The following is a 21,035-nucleotide window of genomic DNA, read 5'->3' as shown; positions in this document are numbered from 1 at the left end:
CCTGCTCCTTTTAATTGAAATGTATGAAATGGTGGTTTACAAATCCTGTTGTAGCTCATAGTGTCCCTCCTGACATGGATTAGGTGGTCACCCTAATCTACACCCTTGTGACTGGCTAACCCTGCTTTCTGTAGCTAGGAAATTTGCTGCATCCCCTCCCCCATCATCACATCAGCAACATCAACTGAGAAGGGTCTATCAGTAGCATTCCTGGCTATGGGCTCGACAGCATGTCACTTGGGATAAATGCGTCGACCAATCAAATGCTACATGCCTCCTATGAAAATACAGAAATATGAAGCCCTACTTAACTGAGAGCTTGATAATTTCAATTTAGAAATAAAAGCCAAAAAAGAACAAATAAGTACAAAAATGTCCTCTTTACTTCAGTTCAGTACCTTCTCCTCCATTGGAAAGTCACCAACACAGCACATGGAACAGCACAGATATCGGTACAAAAATTCACAACATAAGGAGAGATGCTAAAAACAAGGCAACTTTAACAAAGTCGTGTTAAAAAAAGTTACACTATTACAGAGGCCTTTACCGAGGCGATAACATTTTTTCATTCAAATTATCAAGTTTACCTTACAGCCTCAAGCAGAGACCACACAAAACAAATATCTTACTGCATTGAAGTGTACAAACACCATACAAGTATGATTTGATACAATACACTTTGCTATACAATGTGATTCATTTAGCATTTAATGCAATGCTCTCAAGTGTCCAGCTAATGAATACAAAAAAATTTAAAGCAGGGAGTGTACATCTTATTGGATTTTCCTGCAATCCATGTGAAATGGGGGGAAAACATCACATGTTCATATCTACACCTTTATACAGCCTGGTCTTTCCCAGACACATTGAAGGTCCATAAGGACCATGGGTAAAGCATGGACGACCGTGGGTGAAGCGTGTAGCGGAGGCCTTGGTTGTGCATGCTGTGACATGGTCAGGCGGCATGACAGTCAGTCACAGCACACGTGAGGTAGCGGTTTGGGACAGCGTCAGTGGGTCGGAAACACCATGCAAAGGATGCCAAGGCAATGACCAGGGTGTCTCTTGATCCAGAAAAGAAATGAAAGAGCGATTCGTGAGACTTCTTAAAATAATAATAATAATAAAAAAAAAAAACACAAAAAAGAAAAACAAAACTCCAGTGGCACTGAGCTGGGGAGAAGAAAGCTCCCCGAAACAGCATCAGCCCTCATTGGCAGCCACTAGCTGGCCCAGGCCCTGGCGTATGTACACAGCCTGGATCTCCTTGGTCTTGAGGCAGAAGTCGCAGGCCCAGACGGCAGCGCTCTCACGAGTCAGCAGCCCGTAAGCCGGCTCGGTCAGGCCCGTGCAGTCCCGGTGGAACCAGCGCTGGCACGACGCTTCACACAAGATGGCCTCTTGGTCATCGTGAACCTCTGACAGGCAGAAGCCGCATGGGAAAACCATCCCGCCGCCGAGCTTTTGGGGCCCGGGCACGGCACCGGATGGAGGGGTGGGACCAGGGGGCAGCGGGGACTGGGTACTCGGGGTGGGAGTAGAGTTTGAGGGAGGGTTGGGATTGCTGCTGGAACTGTTGGCGTTGCCATTATTTGTCATGGTGGCTGGACCAGAACCCGGTGGCTGGCTGGGCAGGGGAGCCGGGCCCGGGGTGCTGTTCTGCTGGCTGTAAGGAGTGGGACCAGGGGCAGAACTGGGGGGTGTGGGCTGCTGCTGTTGCTGGGCAGGGTTTCCTGTGGGAGCACCTGCAGAATTAGGGCCTTGCAGCTGATTGGACACTTGCTGCTGGGGAGGCTGGGGGCCATTCAGAGGTGCAGATGGAGAAGAGTTGGGATTTGAGGGGGGCGGGACGGACGGAGGTTGGTTGGCTGCATTTGGGTTGGGTGGCTGGACATCAGGGTGACCAGGGAAGCCACCTCCGCCAGGCTGAGGGGGTGGGGGCCCAGCGGACGAGGGCGGCCCGGGGGTGACATTGTTAGGGGGTGGCTGGTTTAAGTTTTGCTGCTGCTGAGATGGGGGCATGCTTTGTGGTCCCACTCCTCCACCAAAGTTCTTCCCTTCCTCACCCCCAGGAGGGCTGGGACCGGGGTAGGGCCCATCCTGAGAGGGAGGAAACGGCCCTGGCGGGGGTAATCCAGGAAGCCCCCCCACCATATTTCCTCCACCTCCTCCACCAGCTCCCAGGCCACCCATTAAGCTGATTCCCCCTGGCATGCCAGCCATGGGGGTGAGGGGGCCATGCGGGGGCCCTCTCGGACCCGCCCCACCAGGTAAGGGGGGGCTGTTGAATGGGTGCCCACCCCCTTGTCCATGCTGGGGCTGTTGTGGTGGCATTCCGAAACGTGGGTGTGGGGGACCCCCCCCTCCTGGAGCACCCATGCCCCCAGGAGAGAGCATGGGGTTGAACCCAGGGCCGGGGTGCATGGGGGGGCTGAAGTTAGGGGGAATGCTGAACTGCGAGGGCCCACTAGGGGGAAAGCCTCCCCCACCAGCACCTCCCCCACCACCCCCAAAGCCAGGGATGCCCCCAAAGCCCAGCTGGTGATGGGGCCCTGCATTGGGTGGCGGGGGCCCGAAAGGTGGTCTACGATTGGGCTGCCCGCCACCTGGCCCCCCCGGACCTCCCATGAACCCCATGCCCCCTCCCATCCGGCCCCCACTTCCATAGCCCCCAGCACCGCCACCTCCCGGGCTGGGCAGGAATGGAGCCCCAGCCCCTGCTCCTGGACGTGATGGTGGGCCAAAGTCATCATCAAAAGGGTTGGAAGCGACAAGGTGGTCCACCATAGGAGTGGGAGGGGGTGCAAACTCAGAGAGGTGGGAAAATGCAGCTCCCTTGTGGAAAAAAAATGTAGGGACAAGAAGAGAGACATTAAAACATGTGGACAAATGGTGCAAGAGGAAGACCTGAAACACTGATACATTCCAAGCATTGCCAATACCTGAGTGCTGGATTTTCTCTTCTTTTTCTCTGGACTTTTCATCTGTGCACCTGAAGAAAATGGATAGAAAAAGATGGATTCAGAAACACACACAAAACTGAGAAAACTCCTACAGTTTCTTTTCAGAACAGTTACCCTTAAGATATCACTACAGCTAACACTAAAGAGTCTGACAAGCATGGAGCAGGTTCCACGTTTTAACAGCTAGGACATCACTGATCCAAAAAGCAAGCTTCCACACTAGAAATACAACCAGTCCAGCATCAAGTTTGCAGAGGCAGACTAAACCAAATGGCAAACTGTGCCAGGGGAGTTCTACACCCTGTCTATGGTGCATTCCCTATCCCCATGCCTTTGGTGACGATCTGCCTCTGTAAATCTGACTGCCATGCTCCCATGTACGGTATGAATCGTCCGGGTCCTCCGCATAAAATTTGCCCTTGCTCAGGGCATAATGGCAGGTGGACGAGGCATACAGACACAGACACCCACACAAAAGATATCTAGACATGTTTGAAAACCTTAAACCCAACACCTAGCTGGAAATCTTAGGAAACAACAACAACAAACAACAACAAACAACAACAAAAGAGGCTGACAGCTATTCAAACTGTTAGGGTTATAAGATAGACATGACAAACTAATTTAATAAAAAATAAAAAATGGACAAAACAATATCAGTAGCTGCAGAAACAGACAGTACCTTACGGACTGGCGAGTGACCGAAGAAGATAAGAGACCGAGAATGGACAGACTAGCGGAGACGCCGGCAGGCGGAAAGCTCGACAGATAGCCAAAGACAGACCCATTGGAAAACAGACAACCAGACATTCAGGTACGTGCGTACAAGTTGAGGTTTACAGGAGAATTTCCAATCAGATGTGAAGGCAAAGGGACGGACGGACACACGCCTACCTTTGCCCCGTTTTCCTTGACCTTGTCCTGCCGGCAGCCTCCCAGATTCGGCAGCCATTAATATGACTGTCGGTGCGGTGCCATGTCACCGTTCGTATACAAAGAAGAAAAAATCTAAATAACTAAAATTGCCTTTAGATTAGGCGAATGGACTCGAACGATCAAGACAACTGGGATATCAGTTCATATCATGCGGACGGCCGTGTCCCGATCGCCAAGTTTTCAGCTGTCAAACGGTTGGGACTCACCCTCGGCCCTTTGCCACGAAACAGCCGCGATTAGACAGCGAACGTCGGCGAAACTGCGGGCTGCACAACAGTTTAAAAAGGTAAAGAGAAGGCCGGCCGGCGGTGAAAACTGGGGGCGGGGGTAATGGAGACAGGGGCGCCGCCGAAACACCCCCTCCTAAAACATAATCACTAGCAGATGCTCTGCCTTTAGTTAAAACGCCGCAATACGCGTTTAATCATGGTTTGGCTTTTTTGTAGTACCGACAAAAGTGTTTGCGAATCGCGTGTTTGCCGCAAAATCTTCGACGTGATTAGCCGCGTCCGTCGATCGAATCGGCAAAACGCACGAGCCGTCGCAACTCAGCCTGGGGGCCGCTGTCTTAGCGAGCCTCACCCGCTAAGCAACATTAACCATCATTTCCCTGTGAGCGTCCCTCCCTTCGCTGCCTGCTAGTCAAAACGCGCCGCTCCTCACCGTCATATCCGATACCCCGCTCCTCACGGATGACAATAAATTTACGTCGCGACTAAACCAGCTAAATAATGAACTCAAAAGTGAATACAAACCGCAGCTTAATCTAGCCTACGGTCGCCACCGGACAAAGAGGGACCGACGGGAGGGACTCGCACCCTGGAGCAATACCATCGCTTCAAATTGTAGGGTACACCGTTTCCAAGATACTGTGGCATTTCGTGTATTTTTTATGGCTTCGAGAACATTTTTATTTCTTCATTGGAATATATTAAAACACGAAAAAAAATGTTTGTTTTTTTTTATCTATAGACATCGTATAACCTTTAATACAATGTGTGTAGCTGCGTTTCAACCCGAATCATAACCCCTACTTTATTTTGAAGTTTTGGAACAGTCGAGGATGGGTCACTTTTAAACATTACAGTAGGGGCGGAATGTCTGAGGTCTGCATCGCGGAGTTTCTGTTTCTGCAGTTATTATGTAAATTTCACTAAAACAATTATTATGTTTCAGAAAAAGTCCAACATAATTTTAGGTTATGTCTCCAGAAGCCTTTGGTGGACACTTCTATAATATGGCTTTATCTGGCGGCTTCACTTGTACGCATGCCCAGTTAAAACACACAAAAGGCACGTAGGATCCTGTAGTTTTTCCGTAAATATAATTTAACTACATCTCAGTAAATTGCTGAAACCATTTAAAACGCAGCAAATTATACGGGCAGGGAAAATGAAGTGAAGTGTTCAAACGAAATCGCCCAGGAATATATTTTTAAGGGCAAACATCGGTCAAATTTACACACATATAGTAAAAAATAGCCTTTAAAATACGCTTGGCACATACTTATAAGTATCGTATTTTTCAGTGAGCTTAAATGTATATTAACAAGAACATTTACAATAATATAGAACACGTTCCATAATCATTTTCATACTTTTTTAAGATGGTGGTTATTGATAATACATGTGGAATATTTAAAAACAGGCTGTTGATTAGCACCATAACAATATACGTTTATTTGGGGAGATAAAATGAGAACTGCTTAGAAAACACATGATTTTCTACGCATTCTTATAACTACAGCACTTTAGTAAGAAGGTGAGCTGTAAAACCCTTGAAGCCAGGGTTCGTACAGTTTTAACACAATGCAAAGTCGTCCCCTTAGATTCCTTCACCGTCCTGTTACACTACGTACACCCACCCCCTCTCCCACCTCCGCTGCCTCGGACCCTGGGCTCTTAGTTGAAAGAAGACAGTCGCATAGCTTGGACACTCTGGGATGAAATCTTTGACAGTGATTATAATAAGGCTGCTATTTCTTTTCTTTTACAAGTCTATCGTTTGAACATCAGGTTGTATTACGACAAGAGATTTAAAATAATAAAGGAAACGAGATTCTATATTAATAGCTTGTTAGAAGTTAAGAAAGAATATTAGAGGCTATCTTGTGGCCCATGAGAAATTGCTTTATATCGGTTTTGCATTGTTAGTGTATTATTTAAACAATTTGTTCTCTTCCTACTTTCATAAGAGTAGTTCGATTAGTAGGCTACTGTGTACGAATAACGATATGCAATAAAACTTACCCATGAAATAATGCATTAAAATATTTACACCTATGAAATAACATTAGGCTGTATTTAACTGTTAAGACATCTGTGCACGTGTTTGCTTAATCGAGTACAGCTAATTCTTTAAAGTGCGGGACAGCGTGTATGGCTTTGAGAAATATAGCTAAGGTCGAACTTTGTAGACAGATACATAAGCGACGATGGCGAAGTGGTTCAAAGATTTCCCCATCAACCTGAAGAACGGTAACGAGAGGATACGCTCTGCCTCGGAATCAAGCTCGCACGCTCGGGCCAAGCCTGGAGCCGCAGCCAGCATGGGCACCAAAGTGGGCACTAAGGGCAGCCAGCGCAAGTACTCGGGAGCTGAGAGTGGCGGCGGGATGACTTCGCTTATGTCCGTCAGAAATCGGAAAAATTCGGCCGTCGAATTGGGACGGAACGGAGCTAATACCGGCGGTTCGATTAAGGACGGAAAGGTCTGGGATAGTCTCATACCCGGGAAGAGTCGCAAAAACCAGTTCAAACTCGACCCGGGAATGGAGGAGCACCGGCCACTTAAAAGCTTGAGTTCATCAAACGCATACATCAATCGGTTGATAAAGGTAGACAAACTGGACAAAAACCTAAATTACAATAGCGGTACCGGAGGTCCAGTGGTACAGGAAACCGAAAAAGGAAAGGGGACTCGCAAATCAGAAACGGTGAGTGAATTGATTGTAAACTCATGTGCAGATGTGTTTCTTATTTCGAAACATATGTAGTTATTACCTCAGTAGCGTAAAATGCGAAGAGAAAGTGTTTTGTAGCAATTTTTAAAACGTCCCATTGTGAAAACACTGGCGAAATTTCTCATTAATACGAAGTAGTCCAGATTTAACATGAATGAATGATATTTTTGGGTTGGACCACAATAATAAAATACACAGGATTTAGTTTTGGCATAAGCTAGTGCAGAACAGAATTTGTTGTAGTAGGTGTGGCAATTCAGAGAATCCCATATTATACCAAGGTAAACTTCTTTAATTTAATTATTACCAGAAGCCAGATATTAACATTAATATCATTACATGTATACTTAGACTGTTTGTGGAATACATTATAGCACCTTGCAAAGTAAGAAGTTGTATGACAAAAAATTTTGTCAAGGCAACCAAAGAAAGTTGTGTAGCTATGAAAGCTGATATTGTTGTTTCTTCCTCCTCTTCGTCATCTTTTGTCTCCAGCATACTGTACAGACTCCTCCCTGTCTGCCCTCCACCTCCCTCATCTCTTTCTCATTCCTCGCCCTCATTTCACTCATCACCCAATCCTTTCAAATCAGAGTGAACCTGTGATATAATTTTGCAAATGCCAGTTAGATATAGCTTACCCATTCACAGTAAAACTGAACATAGTTAAGCTCTTTCTCCGCTTTCTCTGTCATTGTTTATTCTTTTATTCTAGTCGTAAGTTCCTTTTTCAGAAGGCTGTCGTGTCACCTGACGCTCTGTTCAGGTGCATGCCTCTGGCTGTGCTTTGAAGATGCAGGGAGGGGGTTACTGTTATGGGGGAGAGACAGGCACATAAAGGAGAAGAATAAATGGCCGGGCGTCAAGTTTCCGTCTGCCCATACCTCTTTCATTTCTCTTCAGTTTTTTTTCTTTTGCATTTTTTTACCGAGCATGATCACAGTGTCTTTTAGGAGCCTAGCAGAAGAGATTACGCAGTCTGGTGGTCGACGAACTTGCCGTGTAAGTGAAAGGTTAAAATTTCAAATGACTGGAAAGGACCCTGTAGCAGGACTCAAATTTGAAATAAAAGGCATATCTGTACTTCCAGGTAAAACTCAGGGCTGGTCAAGCCTATTGGCGTCATAGAGGTGCTGACCTGCCAGCCAACTTAACATTGCCTCGGAAAAGGGTGGCACCGCTGTATATGCTTGCCTAGGATGCCACATCAACGAGGACCAGTACTGAAAAAAAGCTATACTAGTGCACCTGGACCTTCATGCAGATAAGGATAGCTAATTTTTCTAGAGATGAGCATCCATCTTAAGAATGAGTGTGAATGCATGTGAAAAGAGTCTCTTCCTCAGGACCAGGGTTGCGTGTATTTTCTGGGGCTACACACACATCCGAAATATAAGTAATCTCAGCTCTGTTTGTTTCCCAAATCTCCATGCCCTGATGCTCTGCCTGTCTCCGGCCATCTCAGTGTGCTTGTGGCCACTAGCCTGTGAGATGCCAGTGGCTGTATTAGCTCTGTGAATGCTTACATGCTGTTGAATGCATTCAGCACATGGTGACGCCTGCTCATTGGACCTAGTATGAGACCTATGGGGATACAGTATTTTAGGTTAGTCTGCTGGAGTTAGGATATGTAAAGACCCATGTCCTGTGGCCGTATCTTTCATCCAGGTGATCATTCTTGAAGACTACTCTGACCCCTTTGATGCTCAGAAGACCCGGGAACAGAGGGAGGCAGAGCGTGTAGGAGAAAATGATGGATATGTGGAGCCATATGACGCCCAGCAGATGATAACAGGTGTGTGTGTATGTGTGTGTGTGTGTACACGTGCACTGAACTCAGAAGGCCAGCAACCTGCAGCGTGAAAAACTTTTGGCTCCTCCAAAATTGCCATGGCAACCGTATTGTTCTGGGACAATGGGTGCAGTTTCCTGTCCCTGCATCCTGTTTCCTGTCTCTGTTTCCCAGTCCTATTATCTGTAGGAAGTTGCCCCCCCAGTCCTCGCGCTCTTACTGTACGTACACCCACATGTGGGAAGGCCCATCTATACCCTACACTTCTAATAACTTTCCAGAATTCAGGAAGAAGCCAATCACTTGTCCAATCATATGGCTGCTTGACCTTTCTCTCCATTCACTCCATTGTCTCAGGCTAAACAGCCATACAATAGGTCTGACACATATTGTTATTCATGGCATTTCTTATGAAACCACTGCGTTCTGCCATTATGCAGGCGTGTGGTCTCTTAAACTTATTTTAGAAAGTTAATTTTGTGCTTTTTTGTTTTATGGTAATGCAAAATTTGTATGTTTTACCAACAATTTATGTATGTAGACAACTGCTTATTGTTTTGTTCCAGTTATGGGAAAACAGGAAGAACTCCTAGCTGGCATATGGAGGTATATTAGAAATGATTGTGTGCAGTGGTGGCTCTGAGGCTAGGGATCTGTGCCAGCAACTGGAAATTTGCTGCCTCAAACCCCATGAATGCCCGGAGTGATTCTATTCCATTGGGCCCTTGAGCTTAACCTGCAATTGCTTCGTCCTGGGTATGATGTTAATCTACATCCAGCCCTGTAAGGAGGTCCTCCAACTTGCAGGGAAAAACTTGGGGGTTTGGAGGATTGGCACTCCAGCCACTGGGAAAAAAAAAACTCACACTGGTCCATTCGGACTAGTGTGGTGCTGAGGTATCACCTGCCGCATGGCTGCACTCAGGTTCTCATCCCTGAGGTGGTTTGTTGTGTGGTGGGTGTGGCAAAGCACTGTAACCAGTGCATGCTCTTTACCCCCCCCCCCCCCTTAAAGTAACAGTTCAGGTGAAAATCTGGAAATGCTGTTGGAGATTAACTTTACTGCCTACCCCTACCAACTGCCCTATGTACTTTGCTTGCTTCAGAAATTCGACGGAGAGGATCCAAGGACCTGTTGAAGATTTGTGTCCAGATGGAGGGTGGGGAGGGGCCCACTGAGGAGGCTCGGCCACCCCCAGCTCCCCAGATATATGATGTCCCGTACGAGGGAGACACAGATGATCTCGGAGATGCGGGCGAGTATGAGCTACCTTGGGAGTGGAAGAAGGAACAGCTAATGAAGACACAGCCAGGTACAGAAGCACAGCTGTTAAAGCACTTCATATGGACCATGAAACTGAACATGCTGTTGTACCCTGGAGTAGAAGGCTTAAACGGAAATTCCTCCAGAAAAATAACAGAGAACAGGCCCTTTTCACAAAATTGTCACCTTCTTATATAATCAAAAGACATCTATTTCGGTTTTGTATTGGCAGTCTATGGAGATTTAAATCTTTCCGCTCTGAACAACAGTGTTTTCTGTCAGTTGGTATGCAATATTTAATAACTTTTCAATATTCTCATCTTTGCATGGAAAGTCAAGGCTGGGCCAATCCAGTTTCTAATTGGTAATACTCCCATTGTCTAATCCTACATCCCTGGTGTCCATCCACCCATCCATCCATCCATTATCTACCACTTTTCCGGGTTGGGTCGCGGGGGCAGTGGTGTAAGCAGGGAAACCCAGACTTCCATGTCACTTCATCCAGCTCCTCTGGTTGAATTCCAGGAGGGAGACATAGTCTCTCTAGCATGTCCTTGGTCTGCCCCGGGGCCTCATGTCCTTGGTCTGCCCAGTGGGACATACCCGGAACACCTCACCAGGGAGGCGTCCAGGAGGCATCCTAAGCAGATGCCTGAGCCACCTCATCTGGCTCCTCTCAATGTGGAGGAGCAGCGGCTCTACTCTGAGTCCCTCCCGAATGACTGAGCTTCTCACCCTATCTTTAAGGGAGAGCCCAGCCACCCTGCGGAGGAAACCCATTTGGGCCGCTTGTATTCTCGACTTTGTTCTTTCGGTCACTACCCACAGCTCATGACCATAGATGAGGGTAGGAACGTAGATCGACTGGTAAATCGAGAGCTTTGCCTTTTGGCTCAGCTCCTTCTTCACCATGACAGACCGATGCAGCGCCCGCATGACTGCTGACGCCGCACCGATCCGCTTGTCGATCTCCCGCTCCATCCTTCCCTCAGTCGTGAACAAGAGATACTTAAACTCCTCCACTTGGGGAAGAACCCCCTCCCCGACCTAGAGAGAACACTCCACCCTTTTCCGGCTGAGGACCATGGTCTCGGATTCTCCAGAATCTCCTCGAAGCCGTCCAGAATTCGTTCTCCATGGCCTCGCCAAACTCCTCCCATACCTGAGTTTTTGCCTCAGCGACCGCCGAAGCTGCGTTCCGCTTGGCCCGCCGGTACTCATCAGCTGCCTCCGGAGTCCCACAGGCTAAAAAGGCCAGATAGGACTCCTTCTTCAGCTTGTCCACCAGTGGGTTCGGGGATTGCCGCCGCAACAGGCACCGACCACCTTACGGCCACAGCTCCGGTCAGCCGCCTCCACAATGGAGGCGCGGAACATGGCCCATTCGGACTCAATGTCCCCTGCTTCCCCCGGACATGGGTGAAGTTCTGCCGGAGGTAGGAGTTGAAGCTCCTTTTGACAGGGGATTCCGCCAGACATTCCCAGCAGACCCGCACTATACGCTTGGGTCTGCCAGGTCTGACTGGCTTCCTCCCCCACCAGCGGAGCTAACCTACCACCAGGTGGTGATCGGTTGACAGCTCCGCCACTCTCCTCACCCAAGTGTCCAATACATGCGGCCGCAAGTCCGATAACACGACCACAAAGTCGATCATCGAACTGTAGCCTAGGGTGTCCTGGTGCCAAGTGCACATATGAACACCCTTATGCTTGAACATGGTGTTCATTATGGACAATCCGTGACGAGCACAGAAATCCAATAACAAAACACCACTCGGGTTCAGATTAGGGGGGCCGTTCCTCCCAATCACGCCTCTCCAGGTCTCACTGTCATTGCCCATGTGAGCACTGAAGTCCCCCAGCAGAACAAGAGAGTCCCCAGGAGGATTGCTTTCCAACACCCCTTCCAAGGACTCCAAAAAGGGTTGGTATTCCGAACTGCCGTTTGGCGCATAAGTGCAAACAACAGTCAGGACCCATCCCCCCACTTGAAGGCGAGTGCCCCCTCTCGTCCACCGCGGTAAACTCCAATGTACAGGCACCCAGCCAGGGGGCAATAAGTATGCCCACCCCTGCTCGGCGCCTCTCCCCGTGAGCAACTTCAGAATGGAAGAGGGTCCAACCCCCCTCAAAGAGACTGGTTCCAGAGCCCAAGCCGTGCGTCAAGCTGATGCTTCACAACCTCGCGCACTAGCTCAGGCTCCTTCCCCACCAGAGAGGTGACATTCCATGTCCCTAGACCTAGCTTCTGCAGCCGTGGATTGGACCACCAAGGTCCCCGCCTTCAGCCACTGCCCAACTCACACTGCACCCGACCCCTTTGGCCCCTCCTATAGGTGGTGAGCCCATTGGAGGGGGGACCCTCGTGCCTCCTTCGGGCTGTGCCCAACCAGGCCCCATGGGTGCAGGCGAACAGGTGGTCGCCATCGAGCCCCACCACCAGGCCTGGTTCCAGGGCGTCTGGGCAAGGGAAAACGTGAATCGATGTTTTTACTCATCATAAGGGGACTGATGAGCCGCACTTCATCTGGTTCCTCACCCAGGACCCGTTTGCCGTGGGTGTGTCCTACCAGGGGCAAAAAGCCCCGGGCAACTTAGCTCCTGGGATCATTGGAACACGCAAGGCCCTCCACCACGATAAGGTGTCGGCTCCAGGAAAGGAGATCCCAGGTGTAAGAAATGTTAAATGGTGGCTTAGGTCATAGTGAAAAGTTCACTTGGAAACGTATTTCAACACACTAGCAAAGACAAAACAAAAAAGGGAATAGCCTGAAATAAGTCCACATTTCAGTGGGGTTTCACTGGAATAGCTGTATAGGCAGACACTAATTATACAGCACACACTTAGATGCTGTGCAAGTCCGCAGGTCCAGGCTCCTGGAGACAGACACTGAGTTCAGCAGTAAAGTTGGGGCCTTCATCTCTTTCTCTCTCCCTCTCTGTGTTTGTCTCTTTCTTTCTATATATATACAGTATATATATATATATATATATATATATATATATATATATTTTTTTTTCTGTCTCTGTCTCACTCTGTCTCTCATTCTCTGTATCTTTCTGTCTCTCTTTTTCTGTCTCTGTCTGTCTCTCTCACTTTGTCTCTCTTTCCCAAAGGCAGCCCTACCACTGTCAGGGAGGAGCTTCCGCATCCAAGCCGCCACCAGCACCTGCGGCAGAAGAGCTGGAGCCAAAAGATCTTGAAAAGCTCGCTGTCCTCCAGCTCGGAGTCAGAGGCGAACCTGGTCAACCGCACTCTGCCTTTGGAGAAGCAGTGGTGAGGCTGTGAGACAGGCTACGCTGTGGCTGCATGTATGAGTAAGATGTTGCAATCCAATGGGGAGCTGTTGAATCAAATGGGGAGCTGCGATTATAATCTTGATACAAAACAGGATGGGCAGATGCTGCTGCTGTGCGCATTGGGAGTGGTTGTGTCCATTCCTCTGTTCCTTTTCCATTACCAATTAATATACTGTCCTTATTCATTTAAACTAATGATCTACATTGTTTGTTGTTAGCTTCCATTATCAGTCCCTTCTTCGTTCTGAGACATCTGATAAGTAACCTTCTTTGCCAGATCTTTTTTATTTGTCTGATTTCTACCAAACTTTGCAGACACGTTGTATGGGTGAAATTCTGAGACATCGCCATTTCCTTTCTCAAATTATGGGGTATGAGATGATTTTCTGAATACAGTGGTACCTCGGTTCTCAAACTTAATCCGTTCCGGACTCCTTATCGAATCCTAAAAAGTTCGAGTTCTGATCAAATTTTTCCCATAAGAAAAAATGGAAAACCAATTAATTGGTTCCCGGCCCCCCAAAATTTCACCTAAATATGTTTTTTTATTATTATTAGCATTTAAACACAAAATGAACAGGATAAAACAAGAAGAGAATTTTTTTCTTAATGGCTTCCAAAACAATAAAGATCTTATCTCAACATTACCCATGTCCTGCCCCGATCGTCTACTCCTTCCGTGTGCCACGCCCCCTCGTTAACCTCGTGTGGGATCCCCATGTGATCAGCTGTTTCTGGTTGTTGTCATTAGTCCTCTGTATTAAGTCCGCGTTTCAGTTTGTTTCCCCAGTCCGGTCATTCGGTGCGTTCGACTTGCTTACATCGCTGGCTTAAAGCAATGATCCTGATGCAATGCATTACGGTTAGATGCATTGCGACCTCTCACCCGGCTGCACAAACTGGAACCGCCTCCGTGACGACACACCTTTGCCCTTAGTGGCTGAAGAGTTTAGTTACATGCATGACGTTTGTATCCCAGGCAGTTCCGATGCGTAATCTGCCATTTCTCCCGAATATCACGTAAAGCAGTGACAACTGGTTTTCAGTTAATTAACCTGGTAAAATAAAGTTTAAATAAATGATATAAATGCTCTAATAGTACACGTAAGTTAGTGGTTTATTTATTGTTAGTTACTGTAATGTTGCGCTGCTTTATTTGGTTAATTGTCCAGTCTGTGAAGAAGGCATACATGTAAGAATTGCATTGTAGTATGACTCATTTCCTGGCATGTACAATTTATATTAGGTCAGCGTTCACGGTTCGACTTCTGATATTCGGATCGAGTTCTAGGTCAAACTGGTTTGTTCGACTTTCAAGAAATTCGAGTTCTAGTGAGTTCGAGAACCGAGGTACCACTGTATTATAAAAATTAACTCAAATTATATATATTTTTTTCTGTTGCCAGCACCTCTGCTTGACAAATTGTCTCAGTAGTATTCCAATAGTCGATGCAAAATTCATTGTGGGAAATTTAGGGGCAATTTAATTGTGCCCTCGTCCAAGTCAGTGGTGGCATATGAAAGAACAGCCACAGATCTGGTGAACCTGATCACATTAAGACAAGTCACACCAAGTACTCCAGAGGCGACAGATAAATAGCCTAACCCCAAGCTTTGCTCTTGGCTGTGAACATATGTATGTGTGTGTGTATGTCTGAAAAGGAGAGTGATTAACCACATGTAATCATTCAAAATGTGCGTTCAGCCATCTTGTATGACAAAATCATTTGTTCAGCAGTAAATCCTGCTGTATTGTGGATGATGAATTTGTATTCTTTGAAAGTGGCTGTAGACTAAATCAAAATCAACATTTTTGTAGCAATACAACGTCAAAGAAGTGGTGGTCACCACAGTGATCACCATTCTGGTGGACCGTCAGTGCAGGGTCCGGACCCCTCGCAACCCAGAATGGGATGAATGGTTTCAGATGAGTGGTTGAAAATGAATGGTTGGATGGATATATGACATATCTTATGAGTCTCATGAGAATTGCCTGGTAATCGCCTCAACTGAATGTGCCAAACTCATTAACTTGTTGATTAAGTCGGGAGTAGTGATGGCCAAAACGACAACTCATGAACTATTTGCTGTATTTTCTGACCCCACAAGATAGTGCTCTTGGTTTACTTTGGGGCTTTGAGTCCTTTTTTGAACAGAGAGCACTATCTAGTGGGGTCAGAAAATACAGCAAATGGTTTATGAAGCATAGTTTTGGTCATCATTAGTTGGGAGTACTGAGCCACAGCCACTATGCAGCCAGGCATGCACACAGTACTAGTACAACAGATTGTGGTATGCGGAGAGGCAATGAAGGCAACAGAGCTAGAGACAGTCTACAAAAATCAAACGTAAGTGAATTTTAAAAAGGTATATATATAATTTTTATATGATATATGATAAAAATTATATAATAATTTTTCAGATACTTTTAGATATTTAGAATCTAAGACTTTGACCTGTGCAATCTATGTTTGTACAAAAAGTTTGATTCTTTTGGATTTGAAAATTCAGATTCTGATTTACTGAAAAACAAACAGTTCAAAACAACAGTCTGGTCACAAATCGGACATCACTGTCATTCATTTGCATACGTATTTTTGCATGCAAGTATTATTTCTTGCTAAGACCATATTGTGTTGTAGTTTGCATAGTGCTTTTCTCTCCGACTGACGATCGATTCTGCATTGTACTGGACTTCAGTATTACTATATCAGTCACGTTAGAACAGATTTGCGGTGTGATATGCATTGACATGGACTGACATGGACTGACAGTGATTCCATTGCATGTGTGGACTAGGTTTAGCAGCTCTTACTGCCTGCACATGCTAGTTGGAAGGCCATGCTTCCTATTTGTGAAGTCAGAATTATGATTATGTTATATTTAGATGTTTTATTATCAGAGAGAAATGAAAAAATGGCACCCACACGAAATTGTAGCTAACTGGAGCTAATGTAAAGTTGATCATTTTGTGCCGCACTATCAGTCCATTTGCTATGGATAGAATGATAAACGGCATTGTTCTATATCAAGTAAAGTGTGCACAAATTACAGATGTACACAAGCAGTGGCTCATGATAGTTGTAAAAATAAACAATTAAATACCATCCACAACTTAAAGTTGAAGGTCATCACAACTTGGCAATTGGGGTATCAAAATTATTTCAGAATTTCCCATTCAAAAGTACGAGTTTGGGGGGCGGAGGGTGTGGGAGCAGTAAGAATTAATGGGGGTGGGGGAGTGACGGGGCTGTCCGGGGAATACAATGCTGGCATTCCAACATCCTTTCTAGTTAAATAAAGAAATTTAAGGCTGTTAGCCACTCCATGGCATATCCCGGCATTGTGCCCTTTAACGTCTAAGAAACCCAGACCAGCATAAGCAGTTGGAAGATGGATGGATGGATGGATGAATGGATGGATGGATGGGTGTTTGCCGTAACTTATGCACAATTAAATTTGTTCTTTAACCTCTATGCCACTTGTCCTAAAACTCTTATTGGGTTAATTGTGATTGCTGAAAAAACCTTTTCATTCATCCCTCCATACTTCCACTCTCATGGTTTTTAGGGCTGCAAAAATCAAACTTTGTATATACAACCATGGAAAAAATTAAGAGACCCCTCTATATTTTTAAACAAATCTACATTTTTAAATCCTGGTTTAATCATGATTCTGCTGGCAGAGGCTGTGCAGAGCAGCAGGCTGCTTCCAGGTTAATTTCTAATACAGCAGTACAGAAGAACAAGGTGAAGCAGGAGACACTGGGAATGACCCGAAACCAGCCAGGTAGAGGGAAGAAGCGACTTTCTAATGCCAGAGATGACTGTTAATTTATCCGAGAATTTCTCATGAATCGGAGAATGACATCAAGTGACCTTCAAAAGGAATGGGAAACATTAAGTGCAGGTGTGAATTGCACTGCTAGGACAGTTCATATCAGGCTCCTAGAAGCAGGACTGAAGTCCCATAAAGCAAAGAACAAGCTCTTCATTAATAAGAAACTGGGAAGAACCAGGCTGCAGTTTGAAAAAAAAAGTACATTATTCACAGACACACACCCTTAAATTCAAGAAATGAGTGAAATAAAAAATTGTGCTGTGGTCTCTTAATTTTTTCCACGGCTGTAGACTCAGCAGCGGATTAAAAGCATTAAACAACCACTCAACTGCTGAAGCAAAGCATAAATATTTATCATTCCTTTCTTTCTCAGTGTCTTTTGTTCTACTTTTATGCACGCAGCAATCCCGCATTTTCTTCATGAAATGTCGTTTCTAGTTTGACAGTAACTCTGGTCCCTTGAATTCATTTCCGTGTGACCTGATAAGAACATGCTGATCGTCCAGTGTGTGTGACATGGTGTACCAGGAGATGATGCCTGTGGCATGCTCCATACATGACTCTGCTCATGCTCCTGACATGACTCTGCTCATGCTCTTGAAACAACTCTGTTTATGTTCCCATTATGATTCTGCTTACATTCATGATTCTGATATGACTCTGTGTACACTCATGCTCCAGAAATGACTCTGCTCACACATGCTCTTTATCTGACTGCTCACATTCATGCCCTTGACCTGTTTCTGCTGATGCTCATGTTCCAGAAATGACTCTGCTGACGATCATGTTCCTGACATGACTCTGCTCATACTCATGCTCCCCCAGCTGGTACCATGGCTGCATGACGCGTCAGGAGGCTGAGGCCCAGCTGCAGACCTGCAGGGAGGCCAGTTTCCTTGTAAGAAACAGCGAGTCGGGCACCAGCAAGTACTCTATCGCCCTCAAGTGAGTGACTCTGCTACTGCTCTGTTACATAGTTCTTATCTTCATAGTACCCTTTATCAACATGCCTATCCTCGAAGATTCTTTGTCTTGCATTGATGACTGTTAGTGTTATTGCATAAGATTTTTCCGTATTGTGTGATGTGTTTAAGGGGCCTCAAAGTTGTATAAAATCATCAGGATTGGAAAGCGCCTCAAATGATTCCTTCATTGTGACTATCCATGTTCCCAGAATTCCTCTTTGTGGCTTCACTGATTCTCTGTCTGGCCCTTAAATTCTTCTATGTGACCTCAGCTGTCCTGTGTTAGGCCTCAGAATTCCTATCTGTGGCTCCACTGTCTCTGCGCCTGGCCCTAAAATTCCTCTCTGTGGTCCACCAGTACTGTATCCGGCCTTAACCCTCCTCTCTGAAGCCCCAGCCCCTCTCTCTCTCTCACTCTCTCCTAATGCTCTTTTTTCTGGGTCTACTTGTCCCACAGGACAAGTCAGGGCTGTGTGCACATCATTGTGGCTCAAACCAAGGAGAGTGGATACACCCTGGACCAGAGCAGCTGTGTGTTTCCCAGCATTCCTGAGATGGTCCACCACTACTGCACCCAGCAGCTGCCCTTCACAGGGGCCGAGCACATGAACCTGCTGCACCCGGTTCCCCGTCTGCACTAACGTACCTGCAGAACCAGCTGGATCTCACAAAAGCAGCTGCACTTACTATCTCCCTGTCTGTCTCTGTAGGTTGAATGCTGACTCTAGGTGCAAGACTGTGGCTTTTATCTTTTAGACCCACTCTGTATGTCCTTCATACACTGACCCCACCCACCATCTCAGATACCTCTTTTCCACTAGTGTCATGCCATTTCTGGTGTGGGTGCTAACACTGAACTAGTTTTCAGGTGGTGCTCAAGTGGCATGACCTGAGAACCGGGCGTGTTTCCACTAGTTAAGAACAACATTTGTAACAGATGGCGATTTCTCACACAACAATGGGCACGTAACAGTTTTGAGTTTGTTTAATAATGTTTTTCGATGGAGAATGTTTATGGTAATGCTAACTTAAGTGATACTTAAGTTAGCAGTAATTAAAACATTCTTTTTACAGAACATTACCTAGCTACATTACAAGCCATTACTAATTAATATTTATAACTAATTATTTGCTGGATTTTTGCTGCGTAGATTTTGCAGTTGTACAGAAGACGGACATCACCCATCATCCAGATATCAACGAACAAGCCATTGATGGGACACAGTAGTCCGTGGATTCAGTCGGACACTGTTCATCCAAAACATCACTTTGCCACAGTCATTTGACTACATATATTACTGTCTCAAACATATAGCAGGGAGAGCAAACACCAGTTTTTGTTTGTGTGCACCTGCAAGGAAAAGTGTTACATTTGCGTGTTGGAGGCTGTCTGCCTACTGTGGGGCATTTAAATATCTTCTATCCCATGCTGCCTTGTGAGAGTTCTTTTTTGTAATTTTGTCTTCTTTAGTTTTTTTAATTTGCTAATAATTTGCTCCGTACTACAAATGTCACCCACTTTCTCCAGCTCTACTTTAATTTCTGCATGTTTTCAGCAAACACTAAAGTCAAACAAAACACCAAACATTGGTGAAGTTTACAGTGCATCGTAGCCCCTCCTCACACATGCCAACATCGCGGGTTCGCAATTTCAAACCGGCAATTCTGTGGTGGTGTGCCAGAGATTTTCAGGCACGGCACCAGATAATTGGAAGAGAAAAGCTTCGAATGAGTTACAAATTAGGTACCGGCTAGGCAATGCATTAATGGAAAAGGGCTAAGACAGTGGCTTAGCCCCCTAAGAGCTCCACCCCCTTTAATATGGGGCCAGAGAGGAAGAGAAATACAGATGGGAAGTTTGCCTTAAATCTGGTTCTGACTAATCATGTGGAAAACATGTCATTGTTCTCTAGCCCCATGTAAGTGTGTCAGTTTAATATGTTCACAAGGTATTTTCGGGCCATATGCAAGGGACCAGCTCGGTCTTGCTGCTAGTGTCCCCTTTTTGGACTTCACTCGTTCTCTTATTTCTCATCCATCTCCCTTCACTAAGAGCTCAGAAAGCATTTTAATGGGAATTCTATATTTCAGAAATGTATGTTAGGGATTAAAATACAATAAATTTCACTTTATAATGTGCAAAATACCTGATATTCATAGCATCCTAAACATGTATTTTTTAATGAATTTTAGGAATGAAACGTGTTAATGAATACTTCTGACCATCTAATGAGTGAGACAGGGTCTGTATGCCACAACAATGCACGTTGGTGTATTTGTTTTAAAATGAGTTCAATCTGTGCTTCTCAGTTAAACACATAATTCTTCTCATCATAACAATACAAACATCTGCAAACATACCAGGTGCATCATGAAATTATTAAATAGACATGACTTTTGATTTTGTGTGTACATTCCTCATAAGGGTATAGGCTTTAAATCTGTGACTGTAATGAGCAGAATTCAATAGGTACACATAAGGTGCAACTATAAGTACTGTCTGTCCTTAAGTCAAAATAAGTTTTTCTGCTAGCCTGTTAATGTCCGTAGGTGTGACAGTGCTATTATTCTGTGCATACCGTAGTCACTCTTCAATCAGTTGTTTCATTTGTAATTGTGTTCCAGTCAGTCATAGTGAGTGGTACTGTTTTCAGTCAGTCACCCTGTCTGCTGTAGTGTCTTCAGCCAGTCACTCTGTCTGTTGTAGTGTTTTCAGTCACGCAGTTCGTCAGTAATGGCCAGTGGCCCTTACAGGAAGGTAGAAGCACTTGGGGAGGTCCCAGCTGTTCAATTATTCACAGATGCAGCACTAGGACCATCTGCACAGCAATGGATAGAGAAGCAAAGGAGAGAGTCAGGCTTCATTGTCTCACATCCTTTGCTCTTGCTCACTCTCCTTCAGCTTTCTTTCAGAGTAGCTGCTATTTACACCAGCCCCCCATATCCTTTGATGCCCATCTGTATCACACAGTATTTATAATACACTCTTCTTCCTTTGTTTCTCATATATTAA

The 21,035-nt window shown here is 45.7% G+C and overlaps 2 protein-coding genes across 5 annotated transcripts; one reads left to right on the top strand and one right to left on the bottom strand.

The window, feature by feature from the left end:
* Window positions 1–365: 365 nt before the first annotated feature.
* On the bottom strand, window positions 366–4,710 carry pygo2 (pygopus homolog 2 (Drosophila)). Of its 3 annotated transcripts, none has more exons than XM_023839748.2 (4): window positions 4,106–4,710; window positions 3,858–3,923; window positions 2,943–2,992; window positions 366–2,835 (listed from the first exon to the last, which is right to left on the bottom strand). In XM_023839748.2, the coding sequence occupies exons 2-4, from the start codon at window positions 3,913–3,915 to the stop codon at window positions 1,204–1,206; spliced, it is 1,740 nt and encodes a 579-aa protein (XP_023695516.1). In that variant the 5' UTR covers window positions 3,916–3,923; window positions 4,106–4,710; the 3' UTR covers window positions 366–1,203. The 3 variants fall into 3 exon arrangements, with proteins under 3 accessions (XP_023695516.1, XP_023695517.1, XP_023695518.1); XM_023839749.2 differs by having other exon boundaries at window positions 4,563–4,708; XM_023839750.2 differs by lacking the exons at window positions 3,858–3,923; window positions 4,106–4,710 and adding an exon at window positions 3,646–3,841.
* A 57-nt stretch (window positions 4,711–4,767) lies between these two features.
* Window positions 4,768–19,449, top strand: LOC111858200 (SH2 domain-containing adapter protein E-like). 2 transcript variants are annotated; one of them, XR_011984924.1, is made up of 7 exons: window positions 4,768–6,834; window positions 8,530–8,656; window positions 9,760–9,966; window positions 13,035–13,194; window positions 17,883–18,002; window positions 18,480–18,984; window positions 19,174–19,449. XR_011984924.1 is itself a non-coding variant. In XM_023839755.2 (6 exons), exons 1-6 carry the CDS (start codon window positions 6,334–6,336, stop codon window positions 18,661–18,663), a joined length of 1,299 nt encoding a protein of 432 aa, XP_023695523.2. In that variant the 5' UTR covers window positions 4,768–6,333; the 3' UTR covers window positions 18,664–19,449. The 2 variants fall into 2 exon arrangements, 1 of the variants encoding a protein (XP_023695523.2); XM_023839755.2 differs by having other exon boundaries at window positions 18,480–19,449.
* The last annotated feature ends 1,586 nt before the right edge of the window (window positions 19,450–21,035 follow it).

The sequence above is a fragment of the Paramormyrops kingsleyae genome, chromosome 23, assembly GCF_048594095.1.
Source record: "Paramormyrops kingsleyae isolate MSU_618 chromosome 23, PKINGS_0.4, whole genome shotgun sequence".
Taxonomy (NCBI): domain Eukaryota; kingdom Metazoa; phylum Chordata; class Actinopteri; order Osteoglossiformes; family Mormyridae; genus Paramormyrops; species Paramormyrops kingsleyae.
Note: the sequence above shows the minus strand (reverse complement) of the source record. Positions and strands in the feature narration are given on the sequence as shown.

Excerpts from the sequence above, each read along its gene's own strand:
- pygo2 (XM_023839748.2), bottom strand. The coding sequence starts at position 3,915 with ATGGCTGCCGAATCTGGGAGGCTGCCGGCAGGACAAGGTCAAGGAAAA. Across the intron at positions 2,993-3,857 it reads TCAAGGAAAACGGGGCAAAG|GTGCACAGATGAAAAGTCCA; the intron begins GTAGGCGTGTGT and ends CATTTTCTTCAG. Across the intron at positions 2,836-2,942 it reads AGAGAAAATCCAGCACTCAG|GGAGCTGCATTTTCCCACCT; the intron begins GTATTGGCAATG and ends TTTTTCCACAAG.
- LOC111858200 (XM_023839755.2), top strand. The coding sequence starts at position 6,334 with ATGGCGAAGTGGTTCAAAGATTTCCCCATCAACCTGAAGAACGGTAAC. Across the intron at positions 13,195-17,882 it reads CTGCCTTTGGAGAAGCAGTG|CTGGTACCATGGCTGCATGA; the intron begins GTGAGGCTGTGA and ends ATGCTCCCCCAG. Across the intron at positions 18,003-18,479 it reads AAGTACTCTATCGCCCTCAA|GACAAGTCAGGGCTGTGTGC; the intron begins GTGAGTGACTCT and ends CTTGTCCCACAG.